Here is a 23,368-nt window from a genome sequence, read left to right on the forward strand (position 1 = left end):
AACAAGCCCAAAAGCAAAAACAACAACAGGCAACTTTGACAGCTCAGACCTTAAACCAAAAACAAAATTGCTTGTGGTTTTTGTAAATGTTGTATTTGTTGTAGTACTGTCGCTACTTTATTAATTTACTTTGCTCAGACCTTAAACAAAACACAAAATTGCTTGTGGTTTTTGTAAATGTTGTATTTGTTGTAGTACTGTCGCTACTTTATTAATTTACTTTGGGCCAGAGTTTGTTAACTTCTCGGGGGCAATATACTTTGCAAGGCGTATTTAAGGTGACAGCAGTGGCGAATTGAAATAAATACAGGCGAATTCACTTATTTTATATATATAGAGCAAAGTAAATTAATAAAGTAGCGACAGTACTACAACAAATACAACATTTACAAAAACCACAAGCAATTTTGTTTTTGGTTTAAGGTCTGAGCTGTCAAAGTCGCCTGTTGTTGTTTTTGCTTTTGGGCTTGTTGTATTTTTCGCCACAACAACCACAAGTAAATTGACAGTTCAGACCAAAGTAAAAAAAATAGTCAGCTGTTCTACTGAGTCTACTTTATTAATTTACTTTGATATAGAGTTTGACATACGGTCGTACGGGCGAATATTTTTTATATATGTAGTTTGACATTTGTGCGTGCTATTTCTATAATCAGCTGTGCTGCCGATGGCACCTTATTAAATGCACCTTGATACTTTGCTTAACTTGGGGGTTACACGATCAAGTTTTGCCTTTCAAGTTTTAATACACTCACACTTTTTTACTAATACACTCACACTTTTAAGAATTGAAACGAACTTGCATTCAATTTCACATTCAAGTTGGTGTTCAATTTTTCATTCAAGAAAACAGCTGATTACATTTGTATGTCCAATTTGTACTAAAATTGTTTTCAAGTTGCGTGCTGCCTACGTCACCGCTTTCAATTTTTATAAATTTTGACAAACAGTATATGTAAAAGACTATCAAGAAAAACTTGATCGTGTGGCTTCAGTGTAAAAGAAACAAAAGGTAGACCAAGGTGCATTTAATAAGGTGCCATCGGCAGCACAGCTGATTATAGAAATAGCTCGCACAAATGTCAAACTACATATATAAAAAATATTCGCCCGTACGTCCGTATGTCAAACTCTATATATAAAAAATAAGTGAATTCGCCTGTATTTATTTCAATTCGCCACTGCTGTCACCTTGTTAAATACGCCTTGAGGTAGACTTTGACAGATCAAACAACGTAAACAAAAACCAAATTGCAAGTGGTTTTTGTAAATGTTGTACTTGTTGTAGAATCGAAACCACCTGGTATATAAACTTACCTTGCCTCAAGGTGCATTTAATAAAGTGCCATCGGCAGCACAGCTGATTATAGAAATAGCACGCACAAATGTCAAACTACATATATAAAAAATATCTGCCCGTACGCCCGTATGTCAAACTCTATATATAAAAAATAAGTGAATTCGCCTGTATTTATTTCAATTCGCCACTGCTGTCACCTTGTTAAATACGCCTTGCCAAGGTGCATTTAATAAGGTGCCATCGGCAGCACAGCTGATTATAGAAATAGCTCGCACAAATGTCAAACTGCATATATAAAAAATATTCGCCCGTACGTCCGTATGTCAAACTCTATATATAAAAAATAAGTGAATTCGCCTGTATTTATTTCAATTCGCCACTGCTGTCACCTTGTTAAATACGCCTTGCGCCTTGCCTTGCCTCAAAGTAAATTAATAAAGTAGACTCAGTAGAACAGCTGACAATTTTTTTTATTCAGTCTGAACTGTCAATTCACTTGTGGTTGTTGTGGCGAAAAATACAACAAGCCCAAAAGCAAAACCAACAACAGGCAACTTTGACAGCTCAGACCTTAAACCAAAAACAAAATTGCTTGTGGTTTTTGTAAATGTTGTATTTGTTGTAGTACTGTCGCTACTTTATTAATTTACTTTGGCCTTGCCTGTTACATATATAAAACACTTCGTAGGGCGAATTTAATTGCGAAACATGTTGTCAATAGTTAGGATTTGTAGCGGTAATTTCTTGAAATTAAAGACGTTAAATATAGGACATTTATTGCCGGTAAAGAACGTCTCCACTGCTAAATATGCTCTTTTGGCTGGACATTCTAAATGGGCGAATATTCGTCATATTAAAGCTGCTAAAGACGGACAAAAAGCTACACTTTTTACAAAAATTTCTCGTCAGATAAGGCTTGCAATTCAGGACGGTGGAAGTGCGGATCCTTCTCTAAATTCACAATTAAAGAGCATTATTGATGAAGCACTTCGAAAGAATATGCCCATGGCCTCCATTCAAAATAGTATACAAAAATGTAAGCAGAGTAAAGATATATTAAAAAGATATAAATTGGATTTGCGATACAAGCAAAAGGTTTTTGCGGTGTGTATTATATATACAGACAATTACCCGGGTGTAAAAATGGATATGGCTACAGTACTAAGAAAATCAGGGTAAGTTTGAGAAATTGTATACATATATATTAAAGCATTGTGTTTTGGGAACAAATCAAGATCCCCGTAACAGTTTATATTTTCATAATTTTTTTTTCTGTTAATCACATTTTCTGTATTGCCGGCCTTCGGCCGGGTGAAGGGACTTTTAACTCTGGGGTTTATTGAACACCGGCTTCGCTAAAATCACTTCTTCTGTATATCAAAATTTTCTGAAGTACTGTCATATAAAATCAAAAAGGAATTTTTGGTTCACAATATTAATAAACTGCACCATATTATATATCATATTAAAGGTATTGTGAAGCACTATTCAATGATACCCATAACGATCAGTTTGTTTTCCAAATATATGAGAAATGTACTATTATATGTATTGACTTTAAATTCATATAACTCTTAAACTAAGAGAGAGCAGGCAAAAATATTAACGTTTCTGTGCTTCTAATTATGAGAGATATCAACACCAAAGAAATTATAAAAAGGCAAGCTGTTTCGCTGATCTTGATTTATACCGTGTTTTGTAACTCAATTAAAAATGTAAATATCTTCCATAATAAACTTCCGATTCATAATACGTATGGACAAAAACAAAATGCAATATTTGGTATGAAACATTTCGGAGCAAGAAAATGTTTCTCTTCCATACCTTTTTATAAACGTAAAGTTCGAATTATAATCAGTACATATTTGAAAAATAATATAAATATGTATATATTAAATTTCATTCATATAATCTTAGAAATACAACAAATTCTACTTTAATTTAACTTTAAGTCTGCACAACATTTTCTTATGATGGTTTTACATCAGTGTTCAGCACTCATGTCACAAAGTATGCTTATAGCCACCAGGGGACGAACGAGATCGCTTATTTATAATCAAAAAAGACACAAAAAATCAGAGTAAAAACCTGTTCAGGTTACAATAGAAGAATTAAAATTTTTTACTGATAATAGTAACTATTGTGGTATAATGGTTGACAAACGAACTAAACAAAGTTGTCAGTTTTATTGCCTTCTATTTCGGCTGCCATCGATAAACGACCCATACTATTTTAGAATTTATAGGCCAAGAAGAGAGAAATGTAAAAATAAAAATTTAAAATATTTCACTCTTCACACTAAAATATCGAAATATGTACAGTGACTTCCACAACTGTTCACAAAAATTTAATTTTTTGAATTTTCGCCCCTTATAAATTTCTCATGAATGATTAATGAAATGAATGAAATTTTAAATGGCAAATCAGTACGCGAAATTACCGAAAAACATAGTATTTCTATTGGATTTGTATCCAAACTTCGAAAAAAACTTGGCGTGTTTTATTAAAAAAAATAATGGTGGGCGAAAACAAAAATTGAATTGCCACACGAAGAGATTGGTGAGACGCCTTGTCGTATCAGGAGCTGTTGATAACGCTGTACAGGTCAATAAGGAAATTAAGGAGTCCCTTTAAATAAACGTATCCCATCAAACTGTACGTAGATGCCTCAAGGAATGCGGTATGAAGGCTAAAACCAAAATTAAGAAGCCGCTTATATCAGCAAAACACAGGGCTAATCGTTTAAAGTTTGCAAAAGATCATGTCAATTGGACTCCAGAGCAGTGGAAACTTGTAACATGGTCCGACGAAACAAAAATAAATAGATTATGTTCCGACGGTCGCATTTGGTTCTGGTATAACCCAAAAATAGGCATTACATCAAATAATATTCAAAACACATTAAAATATGGTGGAGGATCCCTAATGTTATGGGGTTGTTTTCAGGGTGAAAAATTAGGAATACTTAGGCAAATAAAAGGTATAATGAAAGCAGAGCATTATATAGACATTTTAAGTGACTCATATCTGCCTAGTTGGAAGTTTTTGGTTGTGAACCAGGCGATACGGTATTTATGCAAGATAATGACCCGAAACATAAGGCCAAGGTGACCATGAAATGGCTTAAGGATCATAATATTAAGTGCTTAGATTGTACCCCATATTCTAATTTAAATCCGATCGAAAATTTGTGGAATATTTTGAAAAAAAAAATTATGAGAAATCCAGTGCCACAAAATCTTGAAGAGCTATGGGCGGTTAATGAGGAATGGAGCAAAATAGAATCATTTATTTTAACAAATTTAAATAATAGTATGCCGAAAAGGATGCAGTTTGTCGTAAAAGCCAAAGATGGCCATATTAAATATTAAAATCAGGGTTGCGATATTCAGCTCTAGCAACATATTTCTTACATTTGACTATGCAATAAATATGAAATTATCTCATTTCATCACAATCAGCTAATATAAATATTCATACTGTTCGTTCGTATTACTATTAAAATTGCAATGCTAGTCTGCAATTTTTAGTAGCAAACACAATCTATTACATATCCACCAAAATATATGTTCGTGCTTTAGTAGCACACACAGTTTTTTGTCGTGCTAATATTGCACTCCATTCATTTTATTTTGTTGTGCTGGCAAACTTTTCTAGCAAAAATACACACTTCTGTAGTTGTGCTATAGCACAATTGACATTTCTGCAATTGATGCTATCAGTTGCTGTTCTTGATAAGTGCATAACAACATATCAGTAAACACACCCAATGTACAGTTGGGCAGAATCAAAATTTTTTTGAAATAAATCTGCCATTTCTAAACGGCTGCTCTGATCAGGATAAATTTTGACGCGGGCGTAGCCAAGGAGAATTCGAGTTTAAATTATTGAAATGGGCCCTACAAATGCCCCAGGGGCGGCGCTATGGGGGCTCAGAATAGGGTACCTTCGACATGCACAATTTTTAAACACGTCCCATTTTTTTGTTTCCCATTCGATTTCAAAGAGTTTTATATGTTTAGAAAGCGCTCGCCTATGTCTTGAAAAAAATGCTTGCGTGTGCTATTTATCTCTTATACTTTTCGAGTTATAGGTATTTCAAAATTGAAATTTTAAAATTTTGCCATACCTTGGTCCGCTTTTTTAAAAATATAGGTCGTACTTTTGTACCGAACGGGCTCGATTTTTTTTTGTTAGTTAGACAACTAATTATCAGTAATATACAAAATATTTCAGAGTAATATCGATTATAGATCCAAAAATAAACGATTGTCAATTTAAGAATTCAAAAAATAGTAGATTTTTGCTGCTTTTGTAACTCTTTTTTATTAAAAAAAAACTTTCTTTAAGAACATATAACAATTTTATGTTTTTTTGTAAGGTAGCTTTACAGAGAACATTTTGGTATAAAAAACATGTCCTATTTTTTGAACATGTTGCCCTTTCGTCCTGCGGAATTTGACCTATTTTTTGATAAAAATTTCAACTTTGGGCCACATGTTCTAAAATCCCAAAGTTGGGATCAAAAAACGGAAAGCAGCTTTAGAAACCTTGATGTGTTCCCCATTTATCCCCAAAGTATTTTCCCAGCCCCGAAGGAAATGTAGACCCTATGGTTAAAATTGTAAAAAATACCATTTTCGGGATTTTCGCTTAAATTTTTAGGAATTGTGGGATTCCTTTTGACCTTTTGAAAAGTTTTTTTACACTTTGTAATTTGGAATGACAAATTTAAAAAAACGTTGATAATTTCATTGAGTTTTGCTAATAAATAAAGATTTTATTACATATTACATATTTATTGAGTTTCTAAAACTTAAATTTTAATAGGATTGCAAATACATATTAGGAACAATTTGATCCACATTTTTTTTTCTTGTTTAGATATTTTATATATTTTTGGTCTTACAAAAAAAAATGCAAGTCAATATCTCAGTTAGATTCAAAAATATTTACACTAATGAATAATCGTAATTTCGTATTACATACTTGACAATAAAATAACTAGCAGCATCCAAATAGCCAAAAAACAAGAAATATCAATACAACCCTAGCAGAGCAACCAAAGAAATGTAAATTGCTGCCAGAGAAAATTACTAGCACAACAAAACAAAAACGAATGCTCACGCGCAATATTAGTTCGGCAAAAAAGTGTGTATGCTGCTATAGCACGAACATATATTTTGGTTGTTGTGCTACAATAACGAGTTGACAACTGGTTGTATCTGCTACTAGAAATTGCAAACTAACATTGCAATTTGTATAGTAATATATGAATAGTAACAGCAAATTTATATTAGCAGAGTTATACAAAATTATAATAGTAACTATATTTTTAGTATGCAGATTGATAAAAATGTATATTTACTGCAATTGACGGCTAATATAGTAGCAATTGTAAACCCTGATTAAAATATCCTTTAAAATATACATTTATGTTCAGTGTGACCATTTTGGCATTTTTGCAGCTAGATTTAGCATTTTTTTATTTTATTTAGCTGCAAATTTTCGATTTAGCATTTGGCATTTTTTTTAGCATATTTTAATAATTTGTTTAGCATTTTCTAGCTTCAATTTATTTTTCATTTTTACCCCTGTTACAATTAAAATTTGATTGATTGTAACCACAAATAAATGACGATATTACAACCCTTCTACAACAGACACGAAATGCTGTTAAAACATGATGTTTTAACAGCATTTCGAGATGTTAAAACACATGGCTTAATAACCTAGCCTAAAACGATGAGTTATACCCAACACTAACATCATTGAATTTTATTATTTATTTATTTTATTATTATTATTATTATTTATTTAGTAGTATTTTAAATACTTTATCTTATAACTATATAACATTTGATTAAAATTATTTTAGATTTTTATAGGCTCTGATATACATTATTTTTCACAAAAAATACACAATTTCTTTTAAATATGTTAATGTTTCGTTCATTTTTTACATCACTTGGTAATAAGTTGAATAACTGTAATCCTTTGTAGAATAGGCATCTCTTCATGGCATTATTTGTGGCTTTATGTATCCTAAAATCGCTGGCATTTCGCAGATTGTATGGTTGTACTTCGTTGACATATGTTAGTTGTTCTGTTAAATATCCTGGAGCACTTCCTATCTTCATTTTATATATAAAAGTTAATGTATTTAGTTGGAGTCTTTGTCTGATGTTTAGCCATTTTAGTGTTTCTAGCATAAATTGAATTGATGTAAACCTATTGCATTTAATTATAGTTCTCATATCTTTATTTTGTAGTTTCTGTAGTCTCTCTATTTGTGTATTTGTGCAGCATGTGTACAAGATTGTTGAACCGAATTCAAAATGTGGTTTGATTATTGTATTATATATATTTATAGCAGTTATTGTCGATATTTTGCTTCTTATTCTCCTAAAAAAACCAATCTTTTTTCCAATCTTTTTTCAAATATATTCTATATGATCTTTTAAGTTAATGTTTTTATCTATTATAAAACCTAAGTATTTTATCTTATCCACTTTCTCTATTATTTTATTATTAATTTTAAAAATTGTATTACTGTTCATGTTTATTTCCATTATTTTCGTCTTATTTTCGTTTAGTTTTAATTTATTCATTTTCAACCAGGTGTTTATATTTAATATGTCTTGCATTAGATTGTTTTGGCATTGTATTTCATTTTCGGATTCATTAAAAATTAGAGTATCGTCCGCGTATAGCACTATTTCACATCTGTTAAGTACGTTTGGCATATCATTTATGTAAATAATAAATAGTAGAGCTCCTAGGATCGATCCCTGTGGAACCCCATATTCATTATTTATTTCGTTCGATTTAATATTGTTTACTTTCGTTATTTGCTTTCTGTTGGTTAAATATGATTCAAACCAACTCAGTTCTTTATCTTCTATTCCGTATTTGTAAAGTTTTAGCACTAGAATGTTTCTATCTATAGTCTCAAAAGCTCTTTTAAAATCGAGAAAAATTGCCATAATTTTGTGGTTTTTGTTAATATTTTTCCATCTATTTATAACATAATTCACTGATGTTTCACACGAAAAACTTCTTCTAAACCCGGCTTGATATTTTGATAATATATTATTTTTTTCTAAGTAATCTTCTAGTTGTATCTTAACAGTTTTTTCCAGAATTTTTTCACATAGTTTTAATGCGTTTATCGGACGAAATTCTTCACATTTATTTGTTTTTGCCACCTTTTCAATTGGTGTTACCATTGATGTTTTCCAATTTTCTGGAAAAATTCCCGTTTCCAACGATGTATTTACTATTTTCAGTACAACATCTCCAATTAAATTCCAATTATCTAAGATAATATGAATATTAAATTTTTAAAATCTTGTTTCTTTTTTAGGCTTTTACACATATTTTTAAGTTCTATGTTTGATATTGCACGAAATTTAAATTTAACATTTATCACAGGTATTTCATTTAAATATTGAACATTTTCTATATTATCTCTAATTTCCTTAATACTGTTCACAAAATATTCGTTAAACTGGTTCGCTATATCACAATTGTTATTATATTCTATATTGTTAAATATCACAGATTGTATCACAGATCGGTTTTTCTTTAGGACTAAGTCTTTAATGTTTTTCCACATTTCTTTTTGATCTTTGGTTTTGCTTATATGCCTGTTAATATATGTATTTTTTTCATTTTCAAGCTTTATTTTATATATGTTTCTTGCCATTTTGTAGTTATTCCATGCTGCATATGTGTTTTCGGCTTTTGCGATATTATATTTTATTATTTTTTCATTTTTTAAACGTTGTAGTTGCCTATTAAACCATTTATTTTTTAAACTATTCTCATTTACTGTCTTCTTTACTGATAGTATTTTTATTGCGTTTTCAATAGTTTCATCAAAGATATTTACATTATTGTTCAGATCTTGGCTTTCATCATAATTTATTTCATTCACTTCTCTTTGAAATCTATTTTTGTTGTATTTAAAAAACTCTATCTCTTTTTTATTTGAATGTTTTCTTTTCTCATCGTTTATTGCGATTTCAATTATTTCGTGATCAGATATTTTATTTTTTTACTATTATTTACTTTCATATTTATTTTATTTGTTATAACATAGTCAATTATTGTTCTTGAATTACGTGTTATTCTTGTATATTCTGTTATCACTTGCTTTAATCCATTATCATTAATGATCTGTTCTAACTTCTTCTTATATGCGCTTTCTTTGGCCCAATCAATATTAAAATCTCCTGCAACAATTATATCCTTTGTTTTTTCACTTAGTTCTTCCATTGTTTCCTCGAATACACTCAAACCTCATTTTATGCGATTAATTCGTTTCGCAAAAAGTCGCATAATTCAAATTCGCATAAAAAAAAACACTAGCTCCATACAAAAACCACTAATTGGTTTTTCATTTAAAAAAAATCGCATAAATCCAAATTAAAGAAATAAAACTCATACAAAAACGCATATAAAAAATCAACAAAAATTTTATTAATTCACTAAAGTAATAAAAAAATAAAGCAAAAGAAAGAAAACAATGAATAAATAACACGAATTTCAAATAATGATTAAAATATATACATTTCTAAAAAATAAAAATTATATTACAAAGCAATTGAACTAGGATTTATAAATCAGAATCAGAATTGCTAAAAAATTCTAAAACGCTTGCATCACTAGATGTAAATGATATATTATTATCATCTGGAATATCATCATCTCCATCAATAGAAATATGTTCAATATGTTCAGGCGAAGAATTTTCAGGAGCTGTATTTTTTTCTTTAATTTGGAAATATTTTGTCACTAATGTTTGTGATTTCTTTTTTAATAGTTGTTTATACAACTCTTGGTATCCTGAAAAAAGATCGCCAAGTCCGCGTTGGAGCTTTATTGCTCTCTCCGTATCGGGGTCAATATTAAGAATTTCGTTTTCTAGAATAGCCACTTTGTTAAGAATTTGAAAAATTTTTTGGGAAGTAAGAGGTTCTACAGTTTCCTCAACATTATTTTCGCACGGATTTTCTTCAATATTGGTTGTTAAATTAATAATGTCTTCATCAGACAATGGTTCTTCTACAAGTAGTTCTTCTAAGTCCTGATTGTTAAGTGAATCAAATCCTTCACCTCCAATTTGATGAGCTAGGCTTAAAATTTCATTTGTTAAAGCAGATATTTCATTTTCATGACCGTTTCCAACGCAATTTGGCCATACTGCTTTCCAGCATGCATTAAGTGTTTTCGGCTTTATTTCTGATATGGCGGAAGCAACCTGAAGTATACAATCAAAAATAGAAAATTTCTTCCAAGCTTCGTTTAAAGTTAAGTCTTCCTTTTCAATTTTATTCAAAATGACTTTGTATGTGTTTTTAATGTAATGTTTTTTAAATGTAGAGATAATTCCCTGGTCCTGAGGCTGAAGAATGCTGGTAGTATTGGGGGGCAAAAATTCAATTCGAATGTTCGGATGTTCCAAATGAGGATGTCCAGGTGCGTTGTCTACAAGAAGCAAAATTTTGAATTCAATGTCCTTTTTTTTTGCATAAGATTCAACTTCAGGTACAAAACATTTGTAGAACCATTCAGAAAATATGGCGGATGTTACCCAAGCCTTATGGTTTGCCATCCAGTGAACAGGCAAACATTTTAAATCTTTGCCAATAAGAGCTCGTGGTTTTAAAAATTTATTTATAGCTAGCGGTTTTAACATTTTGTCTCCCGAAGCGTTGCTACATAGTAAAAGGGTTAATCTTTCTTTACTTGCTTTAAAACCTCTTGCTTGTTTTTCTAATTTTGCAATATACGTCCTACTTGGCATTTTTTTCCAAAAAAGGCCTGTCTCGTCAGCATTGAAAACTTGCTCTGGACTGTACCCTCCACTTTCAATAATGTTTTTAAATTGCTCGGGATAATTTGCGCAGGCCTCCTCATCGGCTGATGCTGATTCACCTCTAATCTGCACATTGTGTAGATTTGTTCTTTTTAAGAATAGTGTCAGCCAACCATTGCTTGCACCAAATTTGGAAGTAGAAGCCTCTGTCAGTTTTATTTTTTCATAAAATACTAAAGCCTTTTCTTTTATCATGTACCCACTGATTGGTACTCTTTTCCTTGTTAAATCATCAATCCAAAGGGCGATGCAAGATTCCATTTTTTCAATTGTCGTATCTCTGGAATAAAATGTATTTTTGGATGATAACTTTGTTCCACAAATGACCGACTTTCTGATGCTCTCTTCATTTTTTTTAATCGATCTTATTGTTGACTCCCCCAATTTGTATTCCTTCCCCAGCGCAGTGCATTTCGCTCCTTTTGATAAACGATCCAAAATTTCGATTTTTTTCTCTAATGAGATCGTTTGCCTCTTTTTATTTTTCTCCATAACTATAAATATGTATCTAAAAAAAGGTTGCAATTTTTACCATAAAAACGCTCTTTGTATTTTTTTTATAAACTTACATTGCTCAAATAATAAATAAAATCCAATTTGTTTTATTAATTTTCAGTTATATAAAAATATCACTTCTTTAAATATATGTATAATATTTTTCGTATTAAAAACGGTATTTCCCCACAAATATATATAAAAAACAGAGTTCTAAGTTCAAAATAGTTTTTCTAGCGCCGGCGCGTAATTTTTTCAGTGTTGCCATTTCACATAGAAATTGTAATGACTAAAATAAAAAAAAAATAATTGTGAATTTAAAAACCGCATAAATTCAAATTCGCATAAAAAAAAATCGCATAAAACGAGGTTTGAGTGTACTTCGTAAAATTCTGAATCTTGACTGCTAGGTGATCTATATACAGCAGCTATTATCATTGAGATTTTCTTGTATTTAACAGTGTATGCACTTATCCAGTATTTCGAATCACATACCCTTTCTTGTAATAAGTTCACTTGCCATTCTTTATTGAAATATATGATTAATCCACCTGTTCTCGTAGAGTTTGACAATGTTGCAAATTAATGATATCCTTCTAATTGTATTTCATCTTCATATACTCTTTCTGTTAAATGAGTTTCCGTTAATATAATAAAATCTAGTTTATCCGTATTTGCAATTGCTTCCAACTGATTAAAGTTGTTAGTTAGACCTTGTATGTTAGTGTAAATTCCATGTATACTCTTTAATTGTTAATCCATTAAACCCATTCTTCTCTTTTTTAACTTTAATTTATTTTGGTACACCGGACATTCTTTACTTATGGTTGCATGATTCTCGTCAAGTCCCAAATTCAGCCTCTTATTACTTCTGATACAGTTAATGCATTTATTTATATATTCTTTATTACATTCCTTTGTTTTATGGTTTCCATTACATCTAAAACATACTTCATCATTTTTACAGTCCACAGATTTATGATTGAAACCCTTGCATTTAAAACATTGTATTATTTCTGTTCCATCAAAAACTCTACATTTCTCCCATCCGACGTTGAGCTTTTGAGCCGATACTATTTTTGGGTATGTTTCACTATCAATTTTTAATTTTGCGTTAAATATGGTTCTATTATTTCTCTTAATTTCATACACTTTAATTAGTTCAATCTTGCTGTTTTCCAAAATCTGATTTTGTTTTTTTAATTTTTCAATCAGATCTCTATCTTCGTATTTAAAACTCATATCAGTTAAGACAATAGACATTTCGATCTCATTTGGGACTTTTATGTCATAACTTTCACTCATTTTGGTTTCAATCGCGGTTTTTATTTTTTCTCTTTCATCTATATTTTCACTTTGTATCACTAATGTACCATTTTTCCTATTTTCAATGTTTGTTATTTTAAAATTTACCGGATCTACTTTTTTATTTAAATCGTCTTTCGTTTTTTCAATTTTTTGTTTTTCTTTTGGTTTAATTATTAAAGGTACTTGATTTTTCACTTCTGGCAATGCCATGTTGGTTTTCAATGCGTCAGAGAATGATAACTTATTTTGTTTGACATTTGTTTCTTTTATCACCTTTTTTATTTCGTTACACATCCTTACATTTGTTTGTTCTATATTGTTACACATTTCTTGGCTTTTGTTTTCATTGTCTTTTATAGTACCGTAGAGTTTTTTAATTTCATATACGTTTTTTTCGCAAGCTTTTTGTGTATTATCAATTATTTTAAGTCTTTCTTCATATCGTTTTTCTATTGCCTGCAGTAATTGTTTGATTTCATTTTCATTTTGTCTCAGTGATGTTTCAAATTCCCTTTTATATTCTTTTAAGTTTTGTTTATTTATTCTTACACCATCTTGAATTTCACCCAAAACAAGATCAACATTTCTTATATACTGCATGCAATCCTCACAAATAAAACGTACAAAGTTATTGGATTCCAGCACCCCGATAGAATATTGATCTATACCCGAGCATTTCTTGGTGCAGTGATATATTTTTTCGCATACACCATTGCATCTTATTCCCGTTTCTCCTCTTATTACTGACTTGCATGCACTGCACTCAGTCATTATTAAGCATTAGTTTTTTGTTTTTTTATTCACCAGGAAATAAATTGTTTATTAAAATATATCTTCCACGTATATGTTTATGGTTATTTAAATGTTTAATAGTCTTTTTTCTATTTTTAAAACACTTGTATATATTTATTTTTATTATTTTCTTCAGAGCTTTCGTTTTTGCTTCTTATCGTTTCGATCGCTTTGTTCATATGTTTGTGTTAATGTTAAACATTTCATGCCAGTTGTAGAAGATTACCAAAAAATTTTTTAAGTTTAAAATATTAACTTTTTTGCTGTTGACAATAGTTTAAAAATAAATTATATGAAAATTTCAAAGAAAAAATTATAAATTTTTCAAATGATGAAATTACAACTTTAGAATTACAATGGCAAAAATTAACTTCATACGAGGGGCAAAATCAGAAGACAACTATTGAGTTTTGGATACAAGTTTATGAATGTTTATGAATGCTGTGAATGAAAATCCCTTCAAGGAATTGTCCAATTTTGTTATGAAATTTTTAGTTTTGCCATTTCGTAATGCAGAATTTGAACGGTTATTTGGCGGAATGAATCTTTTAAAAAATAAAATAAGAAATAGAATGATATTAAATACAATGAATTCACTCCTCTATATAAGATGTGGATTGAAAAGATTGAATAAATGCTGCCAAAATTTTCAAATAACTAAAGAATTAATCCAAAAATGTGATACAAATATATATACTATTATAACAGAGCCCTCAGAAAGTGAAGAATCCACTTTGATGAAGTATTTAATATGTAGCCAAAAGTTATTATTTTTGTTTAAACTAATTTATTTGTGAAGTCCAAATGCAACTAAATATATAAAAAAATATATCAAACATAATTTGTAGAAACAACGGTACAAATAGTGAAGAATTTCTTCATAACATTATTAAAACAAATTTTAGCATTTTTTTTGGCATTTAAAAATCCATTTAGCATTTTTTTAGCATTATTTTGGATAGGATTTAGCTGGAAAAATTTTTGAGACCTGTACCGCAATTCTGTAACTTTTTATACTTTCCTACCGATGTCGTTAAGTAACGAAAACTATCGGTTGCTTTAACGAATTTAATATTCACTATTTGAAGTTAACGATATCTCTCGGTAATAAATTTTAACGACGAATATAGTTAAAAATATAAATGTCAATATTTTTAAAATTAAAAAATTAAAAAATCATAAAAATATTTACTATTTTTTCGTGTTTGCAGATAAATTCGTAGTCGTGTGAATAAATAATCGCATTTATATATAAAAATCAAGCATCAGCTCACCCAAATATGTTCGCGAAACCTACTGAAAACAAAAGAACAAGAGTTTGTTTCTAAAAATAAAAGTAACCCAGTGTAATACATATGTCTATGCCACCACAAGTGACATTAATTCAGAATTAAGATATGTGTTGTTATAAGGACAGTCGACAAATTCAGATGAATTTCCTTCTTAGAATACTGTCTTAAAAACGATTTTATAACTTTTATATAAGTTTATAATCGTATCACATCGCCAAAAATGGAAATTGAATATAGGGATAAACATTATATACTCTACAGCAGCGAAATGCAATGAGCTCTCAAATGAGCTCTCTTGTTTTTATTTTCACATGTACGCAAGCACACACATTGTATAAAAACAGTCAGTCTCGCATGAGCATTGATAGAAGCAGGTTGTGTTACGCTTTTATGCTTGTTTATTTCATTATTTCAGCTAGTTGTTTTTGTTTTTGCCAGAGAATAATTCTCAACTCGTACAACTACAATATCTAAAAACTGTAGTGGTGTGAGTTTGCATTTCGCTGCTCTACAGAAATGTGTTAATTATGGATATTAGCCCCAAATAAAAGTTGCTCTTAAAATTCAAATATTATTTTCTAAAATTAATATAATTGGTCAATTCACAACGTATCTTATCATGTCATATTGTCCTAATATTTCACAGTGGTTTGTATTGCTTTTCAAAATAAATATAATTGGTCAATTCACAAGGTCTCATAATGTCCTAATATTTCACAGTGGTTTTTATTGCTTTTCAAGCTAAAAAAGTCCTAAAATAATACTACTATGTATGCTATGTTTATTGTGTTATCGTAACCAGCCAGCAGAGACCTGCGCCGAATGCCTAAGAGTCGGTTAAGCCGAGCCGCCAAGACGAGATATGTTAGGACATTATGACAATATGACTGATAAGAGACCTTGTGAATTGACCAAATATATGTCCAAATTTGTCTTAAAGAGATAATAAAAGCATGTTAATTTTTATATTAAAAACCCAAATCAGTCCGTATCTAACAAACACAAAAAAGTTGACCAACCGTACTTTCAAAAAACAACTTATTTCGAATATTTATGTTACAAAACTAACTCCTAAACAATTATCGTTATGGCTTAACTAGAACATTTTATTTGTCGTTAACCTACCGACAAATTTCGTTATCTACCGACTATTTTTAACGAAAATATTCGGTAAAATTTAATTCGGAATATCTCTTAACGATAAATATTTGGTTACTTAACGACAAAATTTTGTCGTTAAAAAGTTACAGAATTGCGGTACTGGTCACACTGTTTATGTTTAAGGTACAAAAATGTTCATAAAATATGTTATATGTTTCTTACAACACTTTGAATCAAATGTTGTTTAGTTCAATTTTTTATTATTTATTTTATTATTTAATATGTAATAATTTCAAAACACAATGAATAAAATTTTTAAGTTCCTACAAATATTTATAATTCAAAAAAGAGAATAATTTTGTATTTTTATGAACAATTGTGGAAGTCACTGTATGTACAGTCAAGGTGCATAAGTCTTCGTGCATACCCAAAATTTCAGATAACCGCGAATCAAAGTCTACTAGGTAAAAAGTTATTATACCAAAAATATTTAATTACATTTGAATTAATGTATCAAAACAAAAATGTTTAATATCTTCAGAATATAAAGGTAAATAAAAGTCCGGAGTACTAGATCTGTTTCCGATAACCGACCGATTAGTATTTTGCCCGTTTTTTCAAAAATATTGGTAATTTTAAGATTAAAGGTTATCAGTCTTTAGAGTAGTTGCAGTCATGTAGTTGCAGTCATGTTAAGTGTAACTGATAAAATTCGTGAGAACTATGATAGAGAAAAATTATCTTATAATTTTTGGATTTTTCAAAGGCGTATGACTACTTGTCATGATCCATTAATTAACAAATTATTTAACAAATTTAATTTTTCCACTTCAGCATGTCGTCTTCTCTCATTTTTAAATGGTCGTAGACAATTTACCTCTTTGTAATTTTTCCTTTACTATGAATTGCTTAGGGAAATACCGCAGGGATCCATTTTGGGACCAATGTCATTTATGGTATATATTAGCGATTTGTTCGATAATATAGATATTGAGACGACTCATATATTTGCTTATGATGTTCAGATCGTAAGTTCTTGTTGTCCTGGCAATGTCGATAGGTTTGTAATTTCTTTGAATAAGTGCCTTCAACGTATTAGTACATATTGTTTTCATAACTACCCAGCAGTTCGAGGAGACAGTACCGAACTAGTGATTTTACCCATCCTTTAGGGTGGGAGCTAGTTACTTTGATAGCCACGTGACTAGTCATTTTAACACTGGCATGTCCTAGGCAGGGGGTCAATTGTCTCTTTTTGATTATAATGGGACTGTCTAATAGCTGGCAACGCATTAGACTCACATACTGGTTACATAGCGTCAGTTACCTTACTAGCTTTGTAACTGGATACTTGATCAGCTACTTGACTAGTTATTTTAACACGTACATGTCCTAAGCAGGGGTTCAATTGACTCTTTCGATACAATGTGACTATCTGATAGCTGATCGAAAGTAGTCAAAGCTTCTGGTGGGTAAAATAAAGTGCAGTACAAAAAAAAAGTATGAAGTGACTTCTCCATAGGTTACTAAGAGACACTAAAGTGACTATTGACTTCATGCTATATTACAGATACTTAAGCAAAAATAAAAATAAACTGTATGAGAATTATATCAACACAATTTGTATAAAACCAGTTTGTACGAATTACTCACAAAACGTGTAAAGTGACTACACTCCAGATTACTTAGAGACACTTAAGTGTCAATTGTCTTCACGCTAGATTACTTGGGATGTATAAAGTAACCAATTGTCTTCTCTCTGCACTACAAAGTGCTCACACGTGTCAAATGACCAAAATATATAAATTGGAGTTAGCCAAGTGATAAGACATTTGTGACAATTACTGTCTTTAAGGGATACATTGACTACTTGCTTAACTGCTGGGTATATTTTACTTTCAACACACACATTTTTAAAATATCATACGATAAACAAAAACAAAATCTACATGGATGATCGCAGTCGTCAATGTTTACCAGCAAAGCATACGAAAGTGTTGTTGCTTTCAATATGCGTGTATTCAGTGAAGAACAACAAAAAAAATAATAAGACAAAGTTGTTTGTGTATTTTGTATTGCTAGTGCTGAGTGCTCTAGTGAGTATACAAAACACACAGCCTATAGCTAAGAGCAATTACAAAAGAGTACCAAGAGTATAGGGCTTGGGCATGACCAAAGTAAATTAATAAAGTAGCGACAGTACTACAACAAATACAACATTTACAAAAACCACAAGCAATTTTGTTTTTGGTTTAAGGTCTGAGCTGTCAAAGTTGCCTGTTTTTGCTTTTGGGCTTGTTGTATTTTTCGCCACAACAACCACAAGTGAATTGACAGTTCAGACCAAAGTAAAAAAAATAGTCAGCTGTTCTACTGAGTCTACTTTATTAATTTACTTTGGGCATGACTGGTTTAGGGCAGTGATCAGCGTTGCCACTCATAAAATATTTTTCCTACCAAATTTCTGATTAAAAACTACCAAAAACTACCACAACCCAAGGTATATTACAAGGCGTATTTAACAAGGTGACAGCAGTGGCGAATTGAAATAAATACAGGCGAATTCACTTATTTTTTATATTTAGAGTTTGACATACGGGCGAATATTTTTTATATATGAAGTTTGACATTTGTGCGTGCTATTTCTATAATCAGCTGTGCTGCCGATGGCACCTTATTAAATGCACCTTGGTATATTAATTATAAGGTAGTGTCATCGGCGAATTCAGAATACCGAGCGAATTGGTGATATTTTTTTTATATGTAGTTTGACATTGTGCCTGCATTTGAAGGCGAATTGGCTGGCAGGGAAAAATGTCAAAAACAGCTCACAAATAAATCAAAGCGAATTTTTGTCAAACAAAAAATGTTTATAAATTTGAATCTGTTTGTAATTTAATTTGATTCGTGTAGTATTATTATTGGTTTTAAAACATAAACGAATTTAACAGCAAAACAAAGTTTGACATTTACAAAATGTAAACAAAGTTTGACATTTATAATGCACCACGTCGGAAAATGAACATAGTAGCAAAAAACGATCAGCTGGTCTGATAACACTACCTTATAATTAATATACCTTGCCACAACCTACCAAATTTCAAATATTTGAGAAATTCTATTTGGATTCGTTTCAAAATTAATAGTTAAATTAAAATAATATTAATGCTGTTATAACATTACCCAGAGGATGAATATTATTTAATTACACTACAATCATAAATATGTCACACCTAAAAATTGAGTGTGAATCGTTTCATTATTCACCATAGCTCCCATATAGGGCCCACACCTAAAAATTACTTTAACTTCTAAAAGTGTTGGTATCCCGACAGAATTCAACACAAATTAGTTTCATACAGAAATAAATTACGCGTCTTAATTTCATGGCGATCGGTACATAATTGGTCATAGCTTCTTCTCAAAATCACTCACGAAAATAAATTATTGAAATTTTAAAAGAAAAATGTATTTGCCAGCACAGGCTATTACTTATTACTTCTTTTAACATGACTACGCACAATTTAAATAATATTTGTTATAATTTGGAAGATTTAGAATATGGGGCATTTCATGTCAAGTGAACCAACTTTTGAAATCGATGTCTTCCGATCGGGATGAAATTTGCACCAAGGTTAGCTCTATTGGATAGTAACTCAGACACAATTTTTCAACAACATCGGTCGAGAACTCTCTGAGTTATAGGGGGTAAAATTTTGACAATTTGGTCAAACAGGGGTTTTTTCTTATCCATGTAACTTATTACCTATTGTTCTTAGCAAAATGTGTCCCAAATAGTATAGATAGCTATTTCTTCGATCTTTCGAAAAAAAATATTTAAAAAAAAAAATAAAAAATTTTTAATATTTTTTTTCCGAAATCAAAAACTTTTTTGACTTTTTTTTAAAATGGGTCCTTTTATTTTGATATTTATTTTGATAGATATCCCACTCGCATCCCACTAAGCGACCAAAAGGGTCTTCAAGGATAATATCTAAGCTTTTGTTTGACCTAAAAAAAAAGATTAAAAAAGGGTCCATTTTGAAAAAAAAAGTCAACAAAGTTTTTGATTTTGCAAAAAAAGTCAAAAATTTTATGTTTTGAGTTACAAAATATTTATTTTGATAGATATCCCACTCGCATCCCACTAAGCGACCAAGTAGGTGTTCAAGGAAAATATCTAAACTTTATTTTAAGAAAAAAAAAAAAAAGGACCCATTTTAAAAAAAAGTCAAAAAAGTTTTTGATTTCGGAAAAAAAATATTAACATTTTTTTATTTTTTTTCGAAAGATCGAAGAAATAGCTATCTATACTATTTGGGACACATTTTGCTAAGAACAATAGGTAATAAGTTACATGGATAAGAAAAAAACCCCTGTTTGACCAAATTGTCAAAATTTTACCCCCTATAACTCAGAGAGTTCTCGACCGATGTTGTTGAAAAATTGTGTCTGAGTTACTATCCAATAGAGCTAACCTTGGTGCAAATTTCATCCCGATCGGAAGACATCGATTTCAAAAGTTGGTTCACTTGACATGAAATGCCCCATATGTAAATTAAATTGTTCAAGAAATCTTGAAGCAGCAGAACAAAAAATTTTAAGAAAAATAAAAGTATTGCGAGCCCTTTGGCATTTTTTGAACTGAACTCTACGAAATACGTACACATTTACCTGACTAAACTAAAAATTTAAGACAATTCTGTCTTCATATTCAATTTTTCATAAATAATTTTATTATTTTGGAGTAACATAGTTTTTTTGTTATGATTTTTATTATTTTGTTCTTAAAAATTCTTATTCAAAAACCTACCAAAATACGACAAAAATCGGAACAAACCAACCAATCTACCAAAAGTCAATTTATTAACTTAAAACTGCGAATTTTGGTCCAATTGGACCAAAGCGGCAGTGATGTTCATCCCATAGTCCCGGTCCACACTGTGAAACATTTGCTGCAAAACATTTTTAAATTCTCTTTTGAAACTGCATTCGTGTCCAAACAGTGAAGTTTTTGCTTTTCAGTTTTTGACATTTCTGTACAGTACGATACGAACGAATAAATATGGATGACATACTCAACAAAAACTTCATGTACATGAAACAAAGTTCCCTTTTTCATTCCTCTTTCCCCTTTCATCAACAAACTCAAATGTTTTGCAGCAAATGTTTCACAGTGTGGACCGGGACATACAACAATTGTTTAAAAAATTTAAACACATTTGTTACGCTCTTTTAAAGAGCATAATAAATGTCTCATTTATTTCAATTACAATTGAACACATAAAAACAAAGTTAAAAATAAATAAAAAATTTGAGAGTATTTCGGCCGTATAATGTATGTTTTTTCATTTCCTTAAAATTTAAATTATATTCATTTAATAAATTGGTTTTATTTGCCAAAAATTATAAATCAAAACTTTCTTCATTTTGTTATTATTTTAAGTGTTTGACATTATGTTTGCTGGGTAGCTCTCTCACAAATACATCTTCATTTTTATTTTTGAACACCATTGGTTTAGGGCATAGAATAAACGCATAGAACGGAAGGAGAGAGTAAAATATTACTCTCTTTTCACACATATGGGTGATACAAAATACATGCAATACATTCTCATGAATTAGGTTTCTGACAACAGATATAGGTTCTTGGTTCGCAGTTACCTATCTAGTTGTTGTCTATGGTTTAGGGATTGAATATATTGACAGCAGTTTGAACTTTGATAGTCATGTAGCTTTCGTGACTTACAGGGTGTATATTATATTGAGAAACTTGTATAGCGTTGGATTTGTTTGCCCTTTATTGTTTGAAAGAAAATAGCGCATTCACTTCTTATGTCATCTTGTGATAATTTGACAAAACTTCAAAAGTGTATCGTATTGTGAGATTTGGATATAATTTGGGTAGAACTGGTTTCTTCATATGTGCTTATTAGACCGTCTCACTTTTCATTTTTGTTCGAAATTCCTTTATGAACATCGATTTTGTTAATCTACTAAAGAACCAAGAATTTTGGTGTATAACACTTAAATATTGATGAACGGGAAGTGGTCTCTCAAATAGTTTTTTCGTGATTTAGGCAAAATGCATTTTTTCCAAAAAATTAAAAAATATTGCTTTAGTAATTTGCATCTAACTCAAGCGGTTCTTAATGGATTTAAACCTTATTACTTGTTAGAAAGCTAATTAAATTTCCTAAATGTTTCTTAAAGCAACATTGCTATTTTGTTAGATGGTTTTTTATTTATAGCATTACAAATTCAGATTTTCAAATACGAACTTATAATTTTTTTTAATTTTAGCTTTTCTTTTCTTATATAAAAATTTGACGGGGCAAAATTTGTATATTCTGTAAATGCAGTATGGTAGACAATTTTAAAATAAAGATTTTGGTGTAAATAACAGTAGCATTCTGTTAAGAAAAACTGCACTTTTAGTTGAAATGATGAAATGACTAAAGTTGTTTATTTGTAAATTTCCTTCAATTTCATAAATACATTAATATAAAGTAAGAAGATATTGAGGTTGGTTTTTTATTTTTTCAAATTTGCTAAAATTGTACTTTTGTTGGAGTTTAGATGCGTTTTGTGAAAATGCTCGATGACTTGAATCAAATCATTTTGCTCACTGTTTTCCATCACTAGTGTGTTGTTGACGATTTTTAGAAGGCCAATTGCGCGCTTGGACTATGTTAAGCCAATCGCCATTTCACTTAAATTTGAACCTTTACGAATACTTCGCCAGATGTCAAGAATTTCACCCGCAACACTGCGACTAATTTTCTTTATAGGCTAGTTTGACACATTTTTATTATGGTTCCTACATACAGTAGCGAGCACAAAAAATGCAACGTTGAGTAAAATTATCTTTAAGTGCGGTAATTTTAAAATAATGGCGGCCAATTCAAAATATTTCTTTGGTTTATTAATTCCTACAGTTATAGATGCCTATTATCAATAACATTATGTAAATATTTTTAATTAATGATATATTTTTTTGTCATTTATTAAAATGAGTGCGAATTTCATGGGAGCAATAAAAATGCAACAGCATAAATTTTAGTGTATTTATTTAAATTAAATAGTAATTCTTACAAAAAAAAATCTTAAAATTAATATTTAGTGGCGTAGCCCTTATTTTTTATGACCTCCTGCAACCTAGAAGGCATAGAGTCGACTAAAGCTATTAATGTGTTA

General features: G+C 30.2%; 1 protein-coding gene across 1 annotated transcript in view; it reads left to right on the forward strand.

The window, feature by feature from the left end:
• Positions 1–1,980: 1,980 nt before the first annotated feature.
• Positions 1,981–23,368, forward strand: part of LOC135950439 (probable transcriptional regulatory protein Nmul_A2722) — a 204,340-nt gene continuing 182,952 nt past the window's right edge. Inside the window, exon 1 of the mRNA XM_065499983.1 lies at positions 1,981–2,475. Coding sequence (XP_065356055.1) covers positions 2,009–2,475 — 467 coding nt within the window. The 5' untranslated portion in view covers positions 1,981–2,008. The remainder of the gene's footprint in view (positions 2,476–23,368) is intronic.

The sequence above is a fragment of the Calliphora vicina genome, chromosome 2 (assembly GCF_958450345.1).
Source record: "Calliphora vicina chromosome 2, idCalVici1.1, whole genome shotgun sequence".
In the NCBI taxonomy this organism is placed as follows: Eukaryota; Metazoa; Arthropoda; class Insecta; order Diptera; family Calliphoridae; genus Calliphora; species Calliphora vicina.